The 20,371-nt window shown below is 49.6% G+C and overlaps 6 protein-coding genes across 6 annotated transcripts; 2 read left to right on the forward strand and 4 right to left on the reverse strand.

Moving 5' to 3' along the window:
• Window positions 1-30: 30 nt before the first annotated feature.
• N7496_003983 (uncharacterized protein) lies at window positions 31-5,970 on the forward strand (the record flags this gene model as incomplete). The annotated part of the gene is made up of 2 exons (XM_056696914.1): window positions 31-4,001; window positions 4,656-5,970. The coding sequence occupies 2 exons, from the start codon at window positions 31-33 to the stop codon at window positions 5,968-5,970; spliced, it is 5,286 nt and encodes a 1,761-aa protein (XP_056559126.1).
• A 642-nt stretch (window positions 5,971-6,612) lies between these two features.
• N7496_003984 (uncharacterized protein) lies at window positions 6,613-6,921 on the reverse strand (the record flags this gene model as incomplete). The annotated part of the gene is made up of 1 exon (XM_056696915.1): window positions 6,613-6,921. One exon carries the CDS (start codon window positions 6,919-6,921, stop codon window positions 6,613-6,615), a length of 309 nt encoding a protein of 102 aa, XP_056559127.1.
• A 1,401-nt stretch (window positions 6,922-8,322) lies between these two features.
• Window positions 8,323-9,789, forward strand: N7496_003985 (AP-2 complex subunit mu; the record flags this gene model as incomplete). Its single annotated transcript, XM_056696916.1, has 3 exons — window positions 8,323-8,659; window positions 8,728-9,718; window positions 9,783-9,789. The coding sequence occupies 3 exons, from the start codon at window positions 8,323-8,325 to the stop codon at window positions 9,787-9,789; spliced, it is 1,335 nt and encodes a 444-aa protein (XP_056559128.1).
• Window positions 9,790-9,918: 129 nt separating this feature from the next.
• On the reverse strand, window positions 9,919-11,559 carry N7496_003986 (ankyrin repeat domain-containing protein; the record flags this gene model as incomplete). The annotated part of the gene is made up of 1 exon (XM_056696917.1): window positions 9,919-11,559. One exon carries the CDS (start codon window positions 11,557-11,559, stop codon window positions 9,919-9,921), a length of 1,641 nt encoding a protein of 546 aa, XP_056559129.1.
• A 452-nt stretch (window positions 11,560-12,011) lies between these two features.
• On the reverse strand, window positions 12,012-13,238 carry N7496_003987 (uncharacterized protein; the record flags this gene model as incomplete). Its single annotated transcript, XM_056696918.1, has 3 exons — window positions 12,012-12,195; window positions 12,252-13,102; window positions 13,200-13,238. 3 exons carry the CDS (start codon window positions 13,236-13,238, stop codon window positions 12,012-12,014), a joined length of 1,074 nt encoding a protein of 357 aa, XP_056559130.1.
• Window positions 13,239-15,501: 2,263 nt separating this feature from the next.
• N7496_003988 (uncharacterized protein) lies at window positions 15,502-16,308 on the reverse strand (the record flags this gene model as incomplete). Its single annotated transcript, XM_056696919.1, has 1 exon — window positions 15,502-16,308. One exon carries the CDS (start codon window positions 16,306-16,308, stop codon window positions 15,502-15,504), a length of 807 nt encoding a protein of 268 aa, XP_056559131.1.
• Window positions 16,309-20,371: the final 4,063 nt, after the last annotated feature.

Consider the following 20,371-nt stretch of genomic DNA (forward strand, 5'->3'; position numbering starts at 1 on the left):
AACTCCATCGCCGCTTTCCGACAAAGTCAAATGGACTTTGATCACTTTGTCGGCCTTTGTGGCCGATCGCTCTTTACGGATGAGTATCGTGGGGACTTGGATGCTGCCGGAGACTATCTGCAGCAGACGAAACCCGAAATCTCCGAGGTGGACCCTGCTGTCTACGCCGAGCACCTTCGTTGTTCAGCCATATATTCAGTACTGATCGGCAGACCAGCGGATGCATATGCAAGTCTCGAAGTCTTGGAAAGTCTTCTACCTCAAATACCTAAGGAATGGGGGCTGCGATACACCAACTACAAAGCATTAACCGACTACAGCCGGCGCTATCCCCCGTTATTACATTTCTATCATGAAAATGGGAAGCCAGTCAACATTTCCATGCTGGGCGACATCAGCGGTCCGTTTAAGATCACAGAAAGCTTTATGAGCAATTTTACCACGCATGTACCTCACAGTGTACCCCGTGACCAAGCATTGAGTCCGATGTTGAATACTGTTATCGGATTCCCGATGCGATCAAGGAATCTAACCAACAAACTTCACCCTCTCAGCCCTATAGGCCGGGCAGTTGCCTCGAGAGAGGACATAGTCCCCGAGGTCGTTGAGGTTGCCCAACCTTTCCTCGATTTTCGCGATACGGCTGATTCCTACGGGGTGACTGGAATGGGGACATTCATGTTTCGACTGGTCGTTGAATTGCATCTTGCAAGCGAAAGTCCTCAATCAGCTGCACTCTTGCAAGAACTGTACGAAAGATGCGAAAGATTCGAAGATTACTCTGGGATGGCGAATACCAAGATGCTGGAAGCGGACAGTTTGATCAGCCCTCCGTTTGCCAGCCCTGTCACGCTGAATCTGGTTATTGTCGACGTGACCAACTGCACTCAGAGCGATACTCTTTGGGATCCCATTGAATCGGACCTCACATATGAATATGGACCCCGGGTTCAAGAGCTTTACGAGTCTGCCCTCGATCTTTTCCAAAAAGTGAACAACAAGCGCGGCCAGGCGGCTGTTTTACTTCGACAAGGCTGTTGTCTGCATAATAAGGCCCGTCAGGAACGGCTCTTGCACAAACAGGTGCTCGATATACTCGGAGAGTCCGAACTCAAACTGCAAGAATCTCTCAAATTGTTTGGCAAGGATGAAGCGAATGCTCAACTTGTCAAGGCACACTTGATATTGACACGAATTACGAGAGGAAACCCGGGTAGCATCAAGGCGATCGCCAAGTCAATTGGCATATGGGGCGTTGAAGCGAAAAACGAGATCATGGCTCATTTTATTGGAATGCTCTTATCTAGATACGCACATCAAGAATGGTTCAAATTTTCAAACATGGACGCCGCACTGCTAGCGTGGGAGTGTGCATACGAAGTGTACGAGCCACTGGGTGACATGATACCCATGTTTCAATCCGTGGCATCCCGAGCGTGTGTACAACACGAGATGTTCAACGCCGATGCATCCCAGATCTTCATCGAGGAAGCGATATCCATGGTTGAGAGACTTTCCGAGTTTATGGATTCGAAGATCCACTCCGCGCCGGACACGCCTTTGGGCCAGATGGACCGTAAGACTCTGATGACGAGCAAGTTCAATATACTCTGGACATTCAGCAGAGAAGTGAACAACATTTTCATTAGGAGTGAGAATCTTGAGAAATTTGAAGAATGGACCGATAAACTCCGTTTCTGGATTGAGAATGATGAGAGTTTCCGCTCATTCCGTGAAAGAATGGAAAATGAGGAGCTTGCGCAATTAACCCAACCCGGTCTTTCGTTGCCGTTGAACAAAGTGAAGGGCCTGTGGCGAAGAACTTTGGCCGACGATGCAGCCACAGTGAGATTCGCCTCTGCAGATTTCCTTTTCCGTCGACTGATGGATGAAGGCGACATTGTGAAGGCCGAGGACAGGCTTCGCCATTTTGTGAACGATGCCACGGAGTTAGAAAGCGGGTATTGCAGAGATCTCTTCCGCATCCTGGCGTGTGAGCGCATAGGAGATGCTGCGAGAGCCCGTGAAATCTTTGACTCTATCGATGACAATGAGTTGTTCAACGATAGACTCGCCGAGTTTCAACAAGGGATTGGCGTTCGAGTTATATTTTCCTCGACTGCCGAGAACGCTCTCACATTTGCTATATTCGCAGGCGACAAGGAACGAGCCCGTCGAGTTGTTGATATCATCATAGGTATCTGGCCTTCTTTCTTTGAAAAGATGAGTGAGAGTGCGCTTGACTTTGCCCAACGAATCAGTTGTTATGCGCATATCATGAGAGATGAGGAGCCTGAAATCTGCTTTGCCAAACTCCTCGAGGCTCGCCAAATTCTCGAGACCCGTCGAATTCAGACGAAAGACCTGGATGCTCGAATCGGCAGTTCCAGCCAGGGCTGGAGTGCAGAGATGTTTATGGATCTCGCGCGTCTGTGTTTCAAGTGGGACGAGGCAGGGGTTCCAGTCAGCTTCATCTCAAAATTTAAACATGGTCATTTTGACAATATTTCATGGTTTGAACATGCTCTACTATTTATCGAGATTAGCAGAGCAAGGGCAGTGCTCGAGTCTCTACAGTCACAAACCGTTCAAGCGCCTGGAATTCCCAACGTTCCTGATACTGCCCCTCTTTCAGAAGCTGTTCACAAAAGACGGCTTTTACGGTCACTACTTGCTTTGAGGAACTTGAACCCAGAGCAGGAAAAGGAGGTTTCACAGCTGCGCAACGATATTGATGAGTTGGAAAAAGATGGAAATCTCTCCAATGCGATGACCTTCATCGAGACTGTCAATTCCACTATCGAACCAAGGCTGTTGTATCGAAGCATCGATGAGAATGCCGTGGTGATAGAGACAAATTTCAGTCCCCGTGGATTCATTTCATTTGCAGTGACTCGGGACGGCATTCAAAAGATACATCAAGGGACGACCAACGTGGTTGGTATGCGGAGACCCGTAATGAAGGTATTGCATCTAATGCGAAATATGACTGGATACCTTGGAAAAGAAGAGGAAGCACGCAAGACGGCTCTTAACAAGCTGTCCCAGGAAATCTCTGCCATATTACTGGCACCATTCACAGAGATTATCCGCAGCAAGTCGCACGTCATTTTCTCCATGTCTGATCCTATGACGGCGTTCCCATTTGCAAGTCTCGTGTTTGATGGGAAGCCACTCATCATGCACGCCGCGGTCTCGCAAGTACCCAGCCTGACTGTACTGCATCACCTCTCACAGAGAAAGTCAGCTTCGATGACCCCAACGGTATCGGTTCTTGCTAAATCACCGACTGAGGCTGCACTCGAGGACGCAACCCGAAGCAACAAAGAGGTCAACCTCCACATGGCAGGAATCGAAGCTGTCAATATCGCCCGCATGTTTGCAACATGGCCGATCGAGGCATCCAACATGACCCGAGACGACTTCCGAGAATACGTCAAAGGTGGTTCCTTGATTATGCACATCGGAACTCATGGAGATGTCAACTACCGCAATCCTCTGCTTTCATCAATTTCGATCGGCGACGGTCAAGAATTCCGAGTAATCGACATGTCTGCCATCCGCAGCAGCGTCCATCTCCTCGTCTTCGCGGCATGTCTTAGTGGACTCGGTAAATCGACCTTTGGCAGTGAAGTCCTGGGATTCTCCCATGTGGTCTTGAGTACTGGCTGCCAGGCATACATCGGGTCTCTTTGGAAAGTGAGCGACTTCGGATCCATGCTGATTATGACGCTATTCTATCGCCATTTGAGTAGTATGCCACACCTCCCCGTGGCAGAGCTAATGAGAAAGGCCCAGATGGATCTTTTACAGCTCGATAGTGAAAAGGCAGGTATGCTTTTGGACGGAATGCTGGAGAATTGGACTTCTACGGAAGTAGGGGGCCGTAGTCCGGCCGAGTTTGTGCCTGATGCGGAATTTCTGCTTTTCACCTTGAAGATGATTATTGACCAGTTGGACTGGTCGAGTCCATTCTACTGGGCGCCGTTTACGCTGGTCGGGTATGGAGGGTTCCGTTTTGTCCATGAGGAGGATCCTTAGTGTTTCAAGGAGTATAAGCGAGATGTCTGGGCTGTGGGGGGGGGGGGGACTTGACAAACGAGGGACCCTTGCGTTTCAACCTAGCGTATTACATGATGAAGGCTCTGAATTGTGAGTGCTGCCACCGTTCAAAAGAAATAGTGGAACAAGGGAGGGTAGTTGATAGATCAGAGTGAAACGGGGGCAATTGACTGGTCGAATTCGAGCTGGAGGGCTAATTGTCGTATAGATGGGACCCATGGTGGCTGTCTATCGAGGGTTTAACAGTACATAAACACATCTACAAGCCCATTATTATTTCAATTAAGATTATTGTCAAATCCAGTGGTGATAGCAAGGAAAGTGAACTATCTCTCGTCTACCAAGCTGAATCCGGGGATTCTCACCCAACAAACTTTGTCGAGAGCTTCAACCTTTCAGCCTCCAAATTTGAGCCTGACAATCCAGGATTTCCTTTGACGAAGGCATTGTTCCTTCCCTCTCTCCTCCCTTTTATTTTATTTTATTTCATTCACCTTCGTTTTGTTGCAATTGACCTCTTATCGACCATTCATCCTCACTCGTCGCTTCTCCAAGGAGACTTTCTCCTGTGCCTCTCTCTCTCCCTCCCGCAGACACCAAAATCACGGCACGTTCCCTTTGCTTCTCTTTTCCTCCTCCTCCTCCTCCCTTAGGGGAATCCGTTCGTTCCTCCTCAAAACGGCGTCCTTTGCGATCCCTTATCCTCAATCGAGGGAAGTCAACTTCAATTTCTCTCGCTTTCCCCCCGGCCCAAATTCCCATCGCCGCCCTTTTGGATCTCGCGGAGCCAGCGGCCGCGCCCCCGTGGAGGCGACTCCGTCCTTCACTCGCGCACAGCGACGAGAGTGTGTTCCCCTCGCGGGCCCGTCGTTCCCTGCCATCATCCGCCCCCCGGCCGTTCGTCTCGCCAACCCCGTCAATCACGTCCCTCGCATCACCCCAATCACCGTCCCGCCCCACCGCTCCGACGAGAGTCTCCCCCTCAGCCTTCAACGCGACGCATATCCTCTGCTCACCGTCCCCGAGCGCCGACGCAGTCGCCTCACCCCATCTCCTACCTCGCCGACGAGCTTGATCGTCGAACGCAGTCAGGGAGAGACCGAAAGCGGGCGCACGAGCATCGCATTACCCCAGCGACACCGGCGCAGCGAACAATTATCCCCAACAGAGATGGCGGCAGCATTCGCTGGCAGCGCGGCCAACGACGTCGAGAACCTGCGGCCCCCCGAAGAAGTCCATCTCGCCCACGATGGCACCCGTTGTCGCGACGACGACCGACCGCGCCATGCCCAATCCCAAACATCTCTCCGATCCCAATCTCAAATCGCATCCGTCCCTTCAAACACCGGCCAAGCCCCTCCCGACGTCGCTGACGAACTGGCCTGGGGCCCCGCGCACCCCTGTTTCCCTCACTTCAACCCTCACGTTCCTATCGGCTCGGAAGAATACCTTACAACGCGAGTCATTCGCATTCGCCGTGACTGGATGATCAAGGGCGATTTGGCGCCGACCTTCTCCAACCTGTACCCCGAGATCTTGGATCCATTGCTTTCAGAGCAAGACTTCCGCCAAGTGATTGCTACCGTCAATGATGGCCTTATCAAGGCATTTGACCCCTTCAGCTTGCGAAATTGGTTTGACGGAGCAATTGGCCTCCTTACCGGCTGGATCTGGGACGATCTAAACGCACCGGGAATCAAGGGCCAACTACAACATGTAGAGTCCTGGCTTGAGAACTGGAACCGTGAAGTCGGCGCCAAGGACGGTGTGTATATCTGGAGTCTGCGCCGGACTGCGTACATGTCCCTCGACATTCAGATTCCAGACCCCAAGGTCGGCATTGTACCGAGTGAGGGTCCATCCATGCCGAATACCAGGCCCAGCACTGGTGTTGGGCCAGGAAATTGATAGGCCTACTTCCGCCTGTCTGTCCATTTTCTTCTTGTTCGATCCTTGTCTTATTTTGCTTGTATACGTCCTTTGTAATTTTGTTGATTTGCTCTCCCAATTTGGGCCTTTTTGCATGATATCCCTCCCCACCCAGCGACTATCCTTTGCTTCTCTACTGCCGCAATTTTCCTAATTACCTTTTCCCTCTGTCTTCTTCTTGCTTTCTGGGATTCTCACTATTCCAGGCTATACTCCCAACTTGCATCTGTCGCTGGGGTTTCGCTTCCTGTCACTTTCGGCTTTGCTGATGGACTGTTGTCTACTCTTGTTCATAGCTGATTTTATATTGGGATTGTCAGTTTACTATACTGGAGTCTCCGAAAGCAAATATCATGGCCATACGGTCAGCGTGAAAAGAAACCTGGGCATTCCAATCTTGTTTATTAGTCTGTCCCCGACAGATTTAAGCCGGGTAGTAGGGCAGCAACCTTTCTCTGTACAAGACTACGCGGCCACATTATTACATGAGGACAACATGATGCATTTTCGACCCCACAACACTTTTCACAGAATTGACGCAGACCTGTCTTTCCCAAACCGAATCAACCGCATTCATCACCTCAAACATTCCAAAGACAAATTCCCCACAGCACCACCACTCTAGCACGTGTAACTCCAAGAATTAACATCATGCTTCAACGTATGTTTCCAATCCCCATACGAATACCCATTCAAATCCTTGCACTTGGAATCGCCGTACAGCGTAAGGTGACATCCATCCGCACGGTCGACGTTATCATTGAAGAAACTGATATTATCCCCCTTGTCGAGGTTGATCTTTTGGCAGGGGAAGATCTCCCGTCGGGCGTCGTGGACGATGGTTTTGCCGTGGGCGTAGAAGCTGAAGCTGTTTACGGCGACGGAGTTTGTGAGGGCGAGCAGGAGGATTGGGAGGGTTGGGATCTTCATTTTGATGAAAGATAAGAGGTTGGTCTTTTTTGTTTGTATAGTGTGAGATCGTTTGCACAGTGGGAGGTTTGGGCTTTGGCTTGTGTTGGTGATAATCCCAAGATAAAAACTACCTCCTTTATATACCCTGCTTTGGCGTATTCGATCGACATGATACACACTAAACAAAGCACAATATGCCAAGCGGAAATTAAGCGTTTCTGACGTTCCAGCTCTATTCTTAATCCCGTATACGAGCTTAGCACGCGATGAACGTCGATTTATTGACTAGTTCTAACGGTAAATAGTCATACTTCCCGAGACTAAGGGATCCTTTCCAACCAGGCTGGTCCGAATACGAGTTGTGCCTGCCGATCACAGCAAAAGAAAGAGCCCCCTCCGCCTTTTGGGTATCCCAAGGAGAAATCGGGAGCTGGGTGCGTTGTCCTCGTATTCGTAGATTCAAGCCTTCGCAGAGTCCTTTGAAAAATGAAAAGCTTAACAAGGACCTGGATATCTACACCACCGAGAACACCAGTTGTGAGTTAGGAAGGGTGGCTCTAAAATAGACGGGACACGATAGGAATGACTATATGTCTTGGCAGCGTGTGATAGAAAGATGAGTGGTTAACCTTGTGTTGAATACGAGCAGAGCCCCAGTTTTAGACATGTGTTTGCCTGAAAATAAAAACCAGTGGGCAGGGATAGGAGACCTCGGGCTTTAACCGAGCTCATCTTCTATTGAACGTGCGTTTGTATTCTCAGTCAGTGTGTGGAGAAGGAGAGACTCTAGAATGTAGATAGAATAGACATTATGGTAGTATGGCCAGATCTAAATGGGACGGGAATCTATCTCAAGTAGTGCTAGTAGATCCATTTGACATTGACACAATTGAATGGCTCCATCCATCTTGACGAGTATCCAAAGCTCAGTTACCAAAGTGCCTGCGCCAATAATTCGGGTTAAATTCCTAAGAACGAAGCGTGAATATTATCTAGCCTTGATACTTTGATACTAGAAAATCTTGTGATATTGCGACAGAAATCAATATTACAAAAGTGGTTGATATTAGTTCAGAAAGGGTAGAGATCTAGCGCCTATGATGGCTATGCAGTCAGTGTTTACATACAAGTCAAGAACCTATTGAGCTCTCCTATAGTCACTGGTAAAGCTCGGTTCATACAAAGACTCACCATAAAAAGTTGTATGATGAACAACAGAATCAGATTTGTCTTTCAAATGGCCATCCTTCAAATCCACCTTATCATGTTTAGGTGTAAAGAATGTGGCATGGGCCATGTGTGTATATCCACCGGCCCAGGCGGTGTCGATCCACCCCACACCCTTTTTCCCCCCGTCGCCCCGAGCTCCTGGAACTTCGAACCTCCAAACGGGATGCCCCAGCATAACACACCACCACCATGCTGTCGGGGATCCTAGTCTTCAATCAGAAGGGTGAGAACCTCATCTTCCGCGCCTTCCGGAGTGACTGTCGCCCACGCCTTGCCGACATCTTTCGCATCCAGGTCATCGCCAACCCGCAGGTCCGCTCCCCGATCTTGACCCTGGGCTCGACTACCTTCAGCCATGTCAAGCACGAGAATATCTACCTGGTCGCCGTGACCAAGAGCAATGCCAATGCTGCGCTTGTGTTTGAGTTCCTCTACAGGCTGATCGTGCTGGGGAGGAGTTACTTTGGAAAGTTCGATGAGGAGGCTGTGAAGAATAACTTTGTGTTGATTTACGAACTGCTTGATGGTGAGTTGCGACCATGGCCAGCCTATATCCTTCCATTATCGCTCAATTCTAATACTTGCGATTCTTAGAAATCCTCGACTTCGGGTACCCCCAAAATACCGAAACGGACACCTTGAAGATGTACATCACGACCGAGGGGGTCAAGTCCGCCATTGCCAACTCGCCCACAGACTCTAGTCGAATCACTCAGCAAGCGACGGGCGCGCTCTCTTGGCGCCGCTCAGACATCAAATACCGCAAGAACGAAGCCTTTGTCGACGTGATCGAAGACGTCAACCTCCTGATGTCGGCAACCGGCACCGTCCTGCGCGCCGATGTGAACGGGCAGATTGTCATGCGGGCATATCTTACGGGCACTCCGGAGTGCAAATTCGGTCTCAACGACAGGCTCCTCTTGGATTCTGGTGGTTCCTCTAGTGCGAACGGAGGTCGAGGTGGCGGGGGCATTTCTGGGAACAACAAGGCTACACGAGCAGCTGCCGGTTCGGTCACGCTGGAGGACTGCCAATTCCACCAGTGCGTGAAATTGGGCCGATTCGACGCTGACCGTATCATCTCGTTCGTGCCGCCGGACGGCGAGTTCGAGTTGATGCGTTACCGCGCGACGGAAAACGTCAACCTGCCCTTCAAGGTGCACCCAATCGTGCGTGAGATTGGTACGACAAAGGTTGAGTACAGCGTGGCGATCAAGGCCAACTACAGTTCGAAGCTGTTTGCGACGAATGTCGTTGTTCGTATTCCGACGCCGCTCAACACTGCAAAGACCACCGAGCGCACGAGTCAAGGCCGCGCCAAGTATGAGCCTGAGCAGAACAATATCGTGTGGAAGATCCCGCGATTCTCGGGCCAGAGCGAGTATGTCCTCAACGCCGAGGCGACTCTTACTTCAATGACCCACCAGAAGGCCTGGAGTCGGCCGCCGCTTAGCCTTTCGTTTAGCATTCTCATGTTTACCTCTTCTGGTTTGCTTGTGCGGTACTTGAAGGTCTTTGAGAAGAGCAATTACAGTTCCGTCAAGTGGGTGCGCTACATGACTCGCGCGGGAAGCTACGAGATCCGGTATGTTTTTCCTTTGCTCAACCATCTACGTCTTGTTCAAATTGCTGACTGAACTTTGTTTTAGATTCTAATACTGCCGACCCCTTGGCTTAGATAACGGCGTGCATGAGCCCTTGCCCTTTTTGATTATGGAATCTTAGGCTGGGTGTCTGGCGTTGATGGTGTTCTCTTCTTCTATTGATTCTACATGACTCTTATTTTCACTTGATAAATACTTTCAGCACGCCAGTGCTCATCATTTTCCCCAATGCTTGCTTTTCTACCACCGGTCGACGTTTATCAACCTTGTCACCCAAAAGAACCACATAGCCATTCTGATCGTCGATTGATCTCGAATCCTCCTGCACCTCCCGCCGGATGCATATTTGGGAATCATCCCCCTCAACCGTATCCCCTTTGACCTCAACCTTTCTGCCCTTGTACACATATTTTCTGTCCAGCCCATTCTCTAGCAAAAGACGAACCATAGGAACTGATCTACCTTCAACAGCGACCTGTAGCAAGGGTATCCTCGATTTCTTCTTCTGAAACAATAGTGATGCGCCGACGTCTGCACCACGCTCAATCAGTAGCCTCGCCAATGCAACATTCTTTGTTTGCACTGCGATCTGTAACGGCGTCAGTTTCGCCGTCGGGTTGAATTTATTCGGATCCGCTCCTTTTTCCAGAAGGAAAGCCACAAGCTTTAGATCTAGAGGGCCTCTGGCCCCGTAGATAGCGCCATTCACTGGTCCATAGCGAAACCTCGTAGTTTCCATGTTGATATCGAACCCGCCCCAGTTGAGATAGTACTGTACTTGGCTCATTCTCGTCCTGACAATACCCTCCATGAACATGTCAAACATGACCTCGCTCTTGTCGAACTGAATCCCACTCTCCTTTTCAATGAATTCCACAATATCGCGTCTTCGAATCCGGACAGCGGTCATAACCGCACTGTTCAAACGAGTCGCAAGATCCTCATTCGTATTTTTGAAATGTTCAATCCAACCCTTCACAGCACTCATATGCCCCATTTTCGAAGCCAATTCAAAAATACCTGCCCTGCCAGACCGATTGACAAATTGAGAGTTGTGATCGTTCGCAATAAGCAGCCGAATCACCTCGGTTGAGCCTTTCAACCCGGCAATTTCCACCGGGTAAATCCCTCCAAATCGCTCGCTCCTGTCCCAGAGAAACGCAAGAGGTCCGTACTCAGGATCATCATGAGTGTCGATTAATTTCTGAATCTCCTCACAGTCCCCCTTTATAATCGCGCTGACCGCTAGCGCAATAGACATCGTCAATTCAGCAGACTCCAAAGGCCTTGCATACCAATCCGATTCCCAAGGCGTTGGAGGCCGATGAAAGCATCTGTGATCGTAAACGCGACGAAATGGCACATATCTCCCGCAGAGCCAGGCATCGATTAACCTGTCTATCAGGATGTGCTCCTCCTCCTTTGTGCGTGGGGCATGTGGAATAGCGAGACATTCATGGATGGCCGTGGTAAATTTGCATTGGTTGATGGGGTGTTGTTGCACTTTTTTATGGAGATATTGACGTTTATAGTGCATGGGGAACTGTGTCCACCATATTTTATACGGTTTTCTTCCTGCGTGTCGGCTTTCGTCTGCGAAGCCGAAGCCATCGTCTTCTAGGCGGGGACTTTGCAGGAGAAGGGTCATGATTTCGTGGGCGAAAAGGCCTGTTTCAATTGTTAGTGCGTTTCTAGATGTATATTGGAACGGGACGGGTCGTGTACTGTTGACTAGTCTCATTCTAGCTAGGTCTGGGATTGGGATCGTTTCAACTGCTCCCTGGATGACCTGGAGGAGAATCTCTACCGGAAAGCGTCCCATTTTGGCTGGTCCTAGGAATGGAATGGATTTCGTATGGTTTTCTAATTTTGATACTTGGTTCTTCCGTTTATCCTCGTATATAGCCATCCGGATATCTTCAAGCTAGGGTGAGTCATGGTCAGACTGGCTGACTCTACTAGATTAAGCCACAAATGATATCTTGAATACGACGTGGGGGCGGGATTTCGATGACAACACATCCTTGGTAGTACTGCATCAGAGGCGCATTTTGGCCTTGAAACAATTCGTCAATGCTTATCTTCGTTTAGCACTCTGCAGCATAACTACACCGCCATTAAAGGTTATTCATGTGTTTGTCTCCAAGCTTCTGCGCGAGCAGAGTTTCAGCCTCAATATGGACCTGATAAGGTTTGATTTGTTCATTGTGCTTCTTTGCAATACTTTCTGTATTGTCCTTTCCTAGCCCTCGATCGTCTGGACCTTGCTTAACCTTAGAAGAATTGCACAGTCATTCTCCCCTCGTGCACCTTCCCGGCCTGCATCATCGCCATCATCTCATTGATATCCTCTAGCTGGAATTTTCTCGGGTTAATCTTGGGGTAGATTCCCTTTCTCAGCGAAAATTCCAGGCATCGTGTGGCGCCCATGGGTCCAGCGACTTTGGCTCCAATGATCCTGTTAACCATGATTAGGCTTGTTCTGTACTTCGCGCAAAAAGGATTCCAACAAACCTGAATGACTGAAGAGCGACCATGCCCAGATTGAGTGACATGGGCTCATGAGGTATTCCAACCACCATCAGTCGTCCATCAGACCTCAAAATCGAAATGGCAGTTTGATATGCCGCAACCGAACCGGACGTGACAACCACAGCGTCAACCATCCTTCCGTGGTTCATGGCTGCGATGCGTGCCTTAACATCCTGAGGCTGTAGCTCTCGTGTATTCAATATCCCATCAGCACTCCCACCCTGCTTAACACTTTCTAACTGCCCATCATGGACATCCAACCCCAAGACCTTCGCCCCCAATGCATGTGCATACTTGGTTGCAATCTCGCCGAGCCCACCAACACCAACAATAGCAACGGTCTCTCCCGGACTAATCTGCGCGCGCTCCAGTGCATCCCAGACTGTAATTCCCGCACAGAAAATTGGCGCTAACTGCGCTGGGGAGACATCGGCACTGCCCTCTAGGCTCGGGATCACCACCGCCGTGGCTGCGTCCACGAGGGCATATTCGGCGAAGTACCCAGCACTACTAACCCCCTTCATGGTAATCTTGGGACAATACTGAGGCCCGATATTCTTGCATTCCCAACACTCGAGACACATATCTTGCCATAGTGGGGCGCCGATTCTGTCACCCGGTTTGATACCAAAGGGTGCCGCATCGGGACCCAGAGCCTCGACGACGGAGATAGCCTCGTGGCCGATAATTTGGGGAAGGGTTGTGAGACTACCTTTGGGGGAGGTGATGAGGAGATCTGAGTGACAGAGCGATGCGACTTGGACTTTCACTAGGACGTTGCGGCCTGTTGGTGTTGGGACTGGGACTTCCTCGACGACGAGGGGTTGGCCAGGCTGAGCCCGTTAGTTCTTGAAGATAAATCAAAGACGGAATGGGACTTGGCCTTAAGCTGTATTTAGACTGTGACAGGTAAGGGCTGGTATAATTTACCTCTTTGCAAAGAGCAGCTTTCATCATATTTGGCGCCATGTTGCCAGATTAGTGTAAGGGGGTGCACGCGTCTGGTATCAGGATATGGAGGCAGTTGAGGTGAAGGACTGTCTAGGAAGTTCAACCCCAGCTTTTTCGGCATCTATCTGAGTGTTTATGTACCGCGAGTGATGCCACAAAAGAGGAGTAAAAGCGGAGTATTCATGCTGCCAAGTCCCCAGTGCCACCCGAGGCATCTACAAAGATCGATTCCCCGCACGGGTAGTTGCATAACGAGCAACAGCCGGATCTCTTGGAACATCGTCAGTTGGCAACCTGAGGTCATTCATTATGCCTGCATGTACCATGTCTACTATCAAGGCCAATATGTTTTGATAACTTCAAAAACTCATACTATAAATTTCCTGTAAGATTCGACGTTGAGAATCAAAAAGCATGACTTCGTCCTCACTGTCACTACTTACACACTACACAGCTACAGTAACTCGTGTCAACGGCCGTTACCACATTATCCTGCAGATAGGTGTCTCCAATAATGTGACCAGTATCCAAAGTCACATTGGTGACCTCTGGGACTCCCAGAGGCTGATGTCAAAAGGAGCAGCGTAAGAAGTCACGGTTGTTAGACCAAGATCAAGCACAGGTAAAGTGAAGAAGCAAGCCGCCAGAGGACAAGTTAAAGGCAAATCTGCAACGCCAACATCCAGAGAACCAAAATATAGACATTTCGCGTTCTTATAAGTGTGCGAATCTATGATCATCTCCTCCATGTCGGTACCGTAGCTGGTTATGTTGTTGATGGCGTCTTCGGTGGCAATGGCTCCGATTTTCAAGTCAGAAGGACATCTCGAGCCACGATGAGGTCTCTGAAAATGGGAATGGCTATAGTTGTGGCTATGATGACTGGATAAAGTGCATCGCTGCTTTCAAGCATCTTGGTCATTTCTTGCACAGCGGAATTGATGTTGTGCGTATCTTGAAAACAACCTACATAATAAACACAACAGCTATCTTGCCAGACTCTGGAAGTGCAAAGATGGTCTCTTTAGCAAGTCTAGTTATGTATTCTTTCGCGTGCCCAAACAGATTTAAGTCCTGAGGAGAGCTAATTGAGGTTGTTCTGCCCGCGCAAGTCCAAACCCTAGATTCGCAACTGACCTCGAACCAAATAGATGTTGAGAAGCGTGTTGAGAAGCGAGTTGAGAAGCGAGGTAGTAGCGGAAAGATTTCCCAAATTAACTAGTACATTCGCAGTGCAACTGTTTATTGTTTGACGAATTTCACTATTGTCCAATGGGGTATAGATCATGACCTCCAGTAGTATGGTCTGCAGTTACAAGCTTTCTTTTTCAGGATTAGGGTAGTCCACATATACCCTAATCTGTAGCGAGCATGCTAAAATGACGCTAAAAAGCTTAGACTCCAATCTCAGCTTCTATGTCCCACTGAATGTCTCAGCTGGATGTGTACTGTACGTAGTTTGCCTTATGTAGTTTGCCATATATTGATTGCATAACGGTACATCTCAGCCCCTAAATTTCTCCCAACGCTGCCGAGTCTTTGATTTCCTAGCCGTAACCTTCCAAGACCAACTTTGTACCTTGCGTGAGTTTTCACACCTCGCGACTGGTACCATTCCAAAATCCGAGACTACCTCGTTGTGGTATTTGTCGGTAGGATAGTACCGCCTATACCGACCACGGCTAGTTGCAGATGATTTGCTGCAGGCGTTAGCTACGCGTCTATATATAGTTTCGATGCATCAATCAGCAACCGGGACAGGGGTTAAAGCTTGTCTGGCACTCCTGTTACTTCAGCAACACCACAGCTAAGGTTATTTGTTGACAAAACAATAGAAAAAAAAAGATCAATAATTGATAATAAATATGCGATTGAAATGGACAAGTGGTATCTTCAGAGTAATAGTACAGATAGAATAGATAGTAGTACAAATGCTCACCGACGCGATAAAAACGGTGTCAGAAAGAACAGGATAAATCAATGTGCAGTCCCACCCATTTTGAAAACGATAGACAGGAGGAGGACTGAGTGGGAGGAGTAATTCACATAACCAGATGCGAAACCAGAAATAGACGACCCACACGGAGAAACAGCGGATAACGAAAGTGGGAATGGACATCACAAGGGTAGAGTAACAACAAAGTCCGAAAAAAAGATAATACATGGTGTGTTTCTCGCAACAGGGATCGGCGCAGACGAAAAAGAGAGAACAAGAAAGGGAATATGGTCATAATATACAAGACATGTAAAAGTGGAATCAAAACAAACAGGAAAGGGTGGTTTATTGTCGGCGTCGCAGACCGACGCGTCCCTCTCCCACAAGGGAGAGCCATCGGCGCCCGATGTCCGCACCATTTCGGCGGCCCACCTGGCGCGCGCACTCATCCCATTCTTGCTGAGAGAGGCGGAACTTTTCCAGAACCACCTCAATCAAGCGCTGATCCTCGTCCGCGGTCCACTCCTCGGAAGCAGTCTCAGATGGCTCATCTGGCTCTTCGATAGAAGGAAGGACCGCATCAGGATCGATGCGCGCGACCGGTTCTTGCACCTGAGGCATTGCCCGGCGCGCAGGAGAAGGAGGAGATTGTGTGATGGGCGGAGAGTGTAGAGAATAGAAGTCTGTCGAGGAGAGTCCGAGTGGGAGTTCGTAGGGGATATGGCGACGGCGCTTTGGCGTCGAAATGGGGCGCCCAAAGTCTGCGTCGCTGTCTTCATCGTCCCACTCTGTGCGACGGCGCTTGTTCGCGCCGCGTGCGGGCGCAGACGGTGGTGGGGGAGGGGTAGTCGCCATCTGGACTGGAGGAGGAGTCGGGCGTGGTGAAGCAGGCCGCGCGACTTTGCGCGCGCGCGGCGAGCGACGCGGTTGAGTGATGGGTAGAGGACTCTGGAGGCGTTGGGGTTTGGGTGTACGGCGTGGTGATGGCGCTGGGGAACCGTTCAAGAGAGACTGGAGTGCACGGCAGGTGCCGAGAAGACCATTTCCAGATGGGTAGCCCCGGTTTGAAGGAGGAGGTGTCGAGAAGAGGCGACTGGGAGTGAAGCGAGACGACCGGCGCACGTCGCATGGGAGGGCGGAAGGGAGCAGCATGGTTGCGCGAGGACGGAGGGACGAAGAGAATATAATTATGGCGTCGCAAGATTGCGAAAGTATCGGATTTGGAAAGAGTTGAAAGGAGATGTTGGCAGGTGGTCTGATCGGTGGTCGAGTTTGCGCTGGGATCGCGCAAAGTTGGGATTTGTGCGCGAAATGCGCCGGAGGCAGTTGTGAAGCGCAACGATGGAGTTGGCGAATTAAGAATGAGTGGAAGAGATTGTAGTCGGAATGCGCTTCAATATCCAGGTAACCCGGAGGAAATGCGACGGGGTGGAAAGTGGGATATTGGCCAAGTGGGAGGTGGTTGAGCGAGTGTTTAGGGAGGGAAAGAAGTTTGGCGGGGGGCGAAGGCCGATAAAAGAAAATCGGGAGGAATGGGCCGCAAACGGTCAAGCGAACATCACCCGGGATCCACTCTCTTTGTTACGGGTTGATGTTATTTTGAGATGAAAGAGAGTATGAACAAAGAAGGAGAGAGAGTAGTGAGAGGAATTAAGAATTGGAAATTAGAAATTGGAAATCCAGAGGATCAGAAATTGGAAAAGAATGAAGTCTGGTGATGTAATGATGTTCCCCAGGCAGAAAGACAGCGAAAATCAGGTTGTATAGCGAGTGACGATGATGAGGAACTCTCTCTATCTCTCTTCTCCTCTATTTCAACTACTCAACTAGGTACATTCCCTCTCTTTTTATTCTACGATCCTTCCGACCATCCTTGACCCCCTCGTTCCTCAACTGTACTCATGGTCTCTCCCCAGTGAAACATCCCTAAAAGGGAGGCAAGATCGAGGGATGCAGGACGCAAGGCGAGGGCCACCAGCAGGGAGCACGAGGGCGAACTCGGACCCCCTGAGATGGGCACCGTTTCAGGAAACTAAGACTATCCAGGTCTACCTCAACTTCTCAAGTCACTAGGATCCTTGTCAAGGATCTTCTTCTCAATTACACTTCCCAATCCGGCCGACCCGCGACGACCCGCTCCGTCGTTCTCCACGTAATAATGAATTGTATCAAAATTGTAATCAAGTGTGTCCCCAATCAGTCTCCGGGATCTTCGTTATCGATATCATGATGACTGTATCGCTTCAACGGCCCTCTGATGCAATGGCCATGACGTGCAGGCTGCTGCAGCCAACCGCTGCCCATGTAGTTGATCAACTACTACACTCCGTATAGTAGTCTGTACTTTGTATACTAGTAGTTCAAAAAGAAAATAAAATACACCCGACGAAAGTCTGATCACTGGCCGTTTGCCACTAGATCCCGTGGCGACCCGGAGCGTTTTAATAATCCCTCTTCACTAGGTTGTCTAGGAGGTATAGAGGGCATCTTCTTCCTTTCTTCCTTTCCTACGGCCCTTCTCCCCAGCCCTGGAGGGGTTAACCACCCTGTCCATATCTAGTATCTCCTTCTCGAGGGCTGGTATGAGGGAGTGATTCCCAGCTGGTGTTCTTTAAGTTTTCCTGCCATTATGATTCTGATTGCTACACGATACTATACGAATGGCAGAGGCTGTAGCCGGTGAAAAAAAACGCGAATTACACTTAACGCGTTACCGTCGCGTGACTTACGCGTGGTTGACGCGTGACGCGACAGCCAATCAGAGTGGGCGGCTGACCACCACGTTCTAGACGGAATTTATCCAGCGGAGAATACTCGACGGAGTAAACGGAGTATACTTCCTGCAATACACTCTCCATTGACTCGAGTCTACAATAAGTCCTAGAAAAGGATCCCTCTGAAAACAACCAATAACAATCCTCGGAAAATAAATGTGGACGGGGTCCATGCTCAATGTAGGTATCGTACTGTATTCCATAAACCGCCTTGAAACTCGCCTCCTACGTAGTTGTACATCTAGTTCAAATCTTTCTCGGCAACTGTAATGACAATATGTAGATCCTAGAGCTTTCCTAGATGATATCCCCTCCCCGAGTAGTCCGTCACCTCTGTTAGTCCTGCAAAAAAAAAGAGCTCCTCGTCAGCATCTTGTTCCTATCCCGCCCAATGACCCACCCTTCTCTACTCCATCCAGTCCTTGCCCCCTGCAGGCTCCGTTGCCCTGGCGAATAGTGCCAAAACTGCCCCGGATCGACCGATTAGACTAGTGGGCTGCTCTTATCTCGCATTTGCTGCGCTGCACTACGATGCCGCTTCGAGTTTGTGGGGTGCAGAACGCATGATGCTTGACAGATCAAGTCTACCAACGTGTGATAAAATCACCGAATATCAACATGCAGATTCCAAGCAGGCTTCTGTACATTTCATATTTCCAATTCCGTCAATTTTTATCGAGTAACTTTTCTTTGTGCGGAGTGAAACAAATCTGCTCCACCCATACCCCTACCCGCTACTCAGCCTCAACAAACTACACTAGACTATGACAACCCTTCAAGGCACACAAAGGGACCTATCTCAGTAGGATGACGGCCATAGCACCTAATCAGAAGAGCCTCCTATCACTCAATCTACCCCTCCTCCCTATCTCCCCAGCCCCCATCACCATCAACATCACCATCCTCCAAGCCCATGCAAGGGATACCTCCAAATCAGATTCACTATCACCACCCTCACACTCCCATAGGCCCATACCAAGATCGTGCTACTCCAGGGGACACGGGGATGCACAACATCCTGCACGAACTGCATCAAACCTCAAAAAATACACTTTAATAATATCTTCCCGGGGTACGTGGATCTTCGAAACAGGACTGCGCGGAGAGATTTCCTTCCTGATCGCGCGGGCCTTTCATCCCTGCAGAGAACCCATGCAAGACATCTTTGTTCTTGCTATTGCAGCGGGCACTAGTGCAGGGCGCTTTGTCTTGCTTTCGCACTGCCCTTCGTGCGTGGGCGTGGCTGAGGGAGATCGTTGCCCGTTCAGCCCTTTGCGGTGGAAGGGTTGAGGGGATCTAATCCTTTGTTAGGAGTTGGGTTGAAGCTTCGTGGTAATTCTGGGTTCCCTTGAGAGGGGATAGGCCCTAGTCCTGGTCCAGGGTGGGCTTGGCGTGCTCTGAGAGTCCTTTGTGTCTTAGATGGTATAGCCGGGTTTGAGAAGGGGAGGGTGTGTGTGTTCCTGGAACTGTCGGGTGATCGCTCTTCTGAAGGAGCTGTCTGTACCATCCGGACCAGGGAAGGTGGCTGGATTTAAGCTGGTTGATGGTTTGTTTTGTTGTTGTATTCGGCAGAGTGAGACTATTGCTAATGTCTCTGTTGTTTAGGGTGATTTCTACTGAGACTGTCTTAGGATACTTGCCATGGCAACGGTGTCTTTCTTTCATGCAACAGTTCTTGATATAGCTTACTCTCGAGGTTAGCTGTGTATTGACAAGGACCTAAAGTAGTGTAGTTAGTCTTTGTTAACTTCTTCTGCAATGAGTACCAATCATATCTTCCTCTTCGATAGGGAAGCAATTGGGCAACCCATTCAAGGACCAGACTAGTGCCATTGGCTTCTTACCTGAGACCCTCCACCAGCCGAATTGGATCAGATCAGCACCTTCGCCCCTCTCGAGGGCCCATCCCATCTGGCTCCTATTCTCTACTGCCTCCATGCTGATCCTTTGACCATCAGACTCGTGATCATACACTGCCCGCCTGCAGCCCTTCAATGTGGCCATTGAATCAATCGCGGCTTCCAAAGAGGACGAGCCAGTCAAATCGAAGAAGACTCGAGCCAACCCCATATTTCTTGTCGCTACAGTCCAATTGACGGTCTTACACCCCCTCCCAGCACTATCTTTGATCAAGGGTGGCTCTTGACTTCGCCCCATATGCTCCAAGTGTGGATCACAGCTAAGCAGACTATTGATAACCCTCGGTGCCTTCATTGTGGCACTTTCTTTCGGACTTGGATCCCGTTTGGCTTCGATCAAAAATGAATCTGAGTAGCCAATCTGTTCAGTGTCTCTTTGGAGATGTGTGCGAAAGTCCAGTCCAAGCACAAAGCCCCCTTTGGCAGGTCTTGTCGCAATCTTCTTTCACAGTCAATCTTAATGTGATCCATAAGATTGAGCTAAAAAGTATCATCTTTGCTGTCCTCTTTACCCCGATGAAT

The sequence above is a fragment of the Penicillium cataractarum genome, assembly GCF_028827025.1.
Source record: "Penicillium cataractarum strain IBT 29864 chromosome Unknown utg000002l, whole genome shotgun sequence".
Taxonomy (NCBI): domain Eukaryota; kingdom Fungi; phylum Ascomycota; class Eurotiomycetes; order Eurotiales; family Aspergillaceae; genus Penicillium; species Penicillium cataractarum.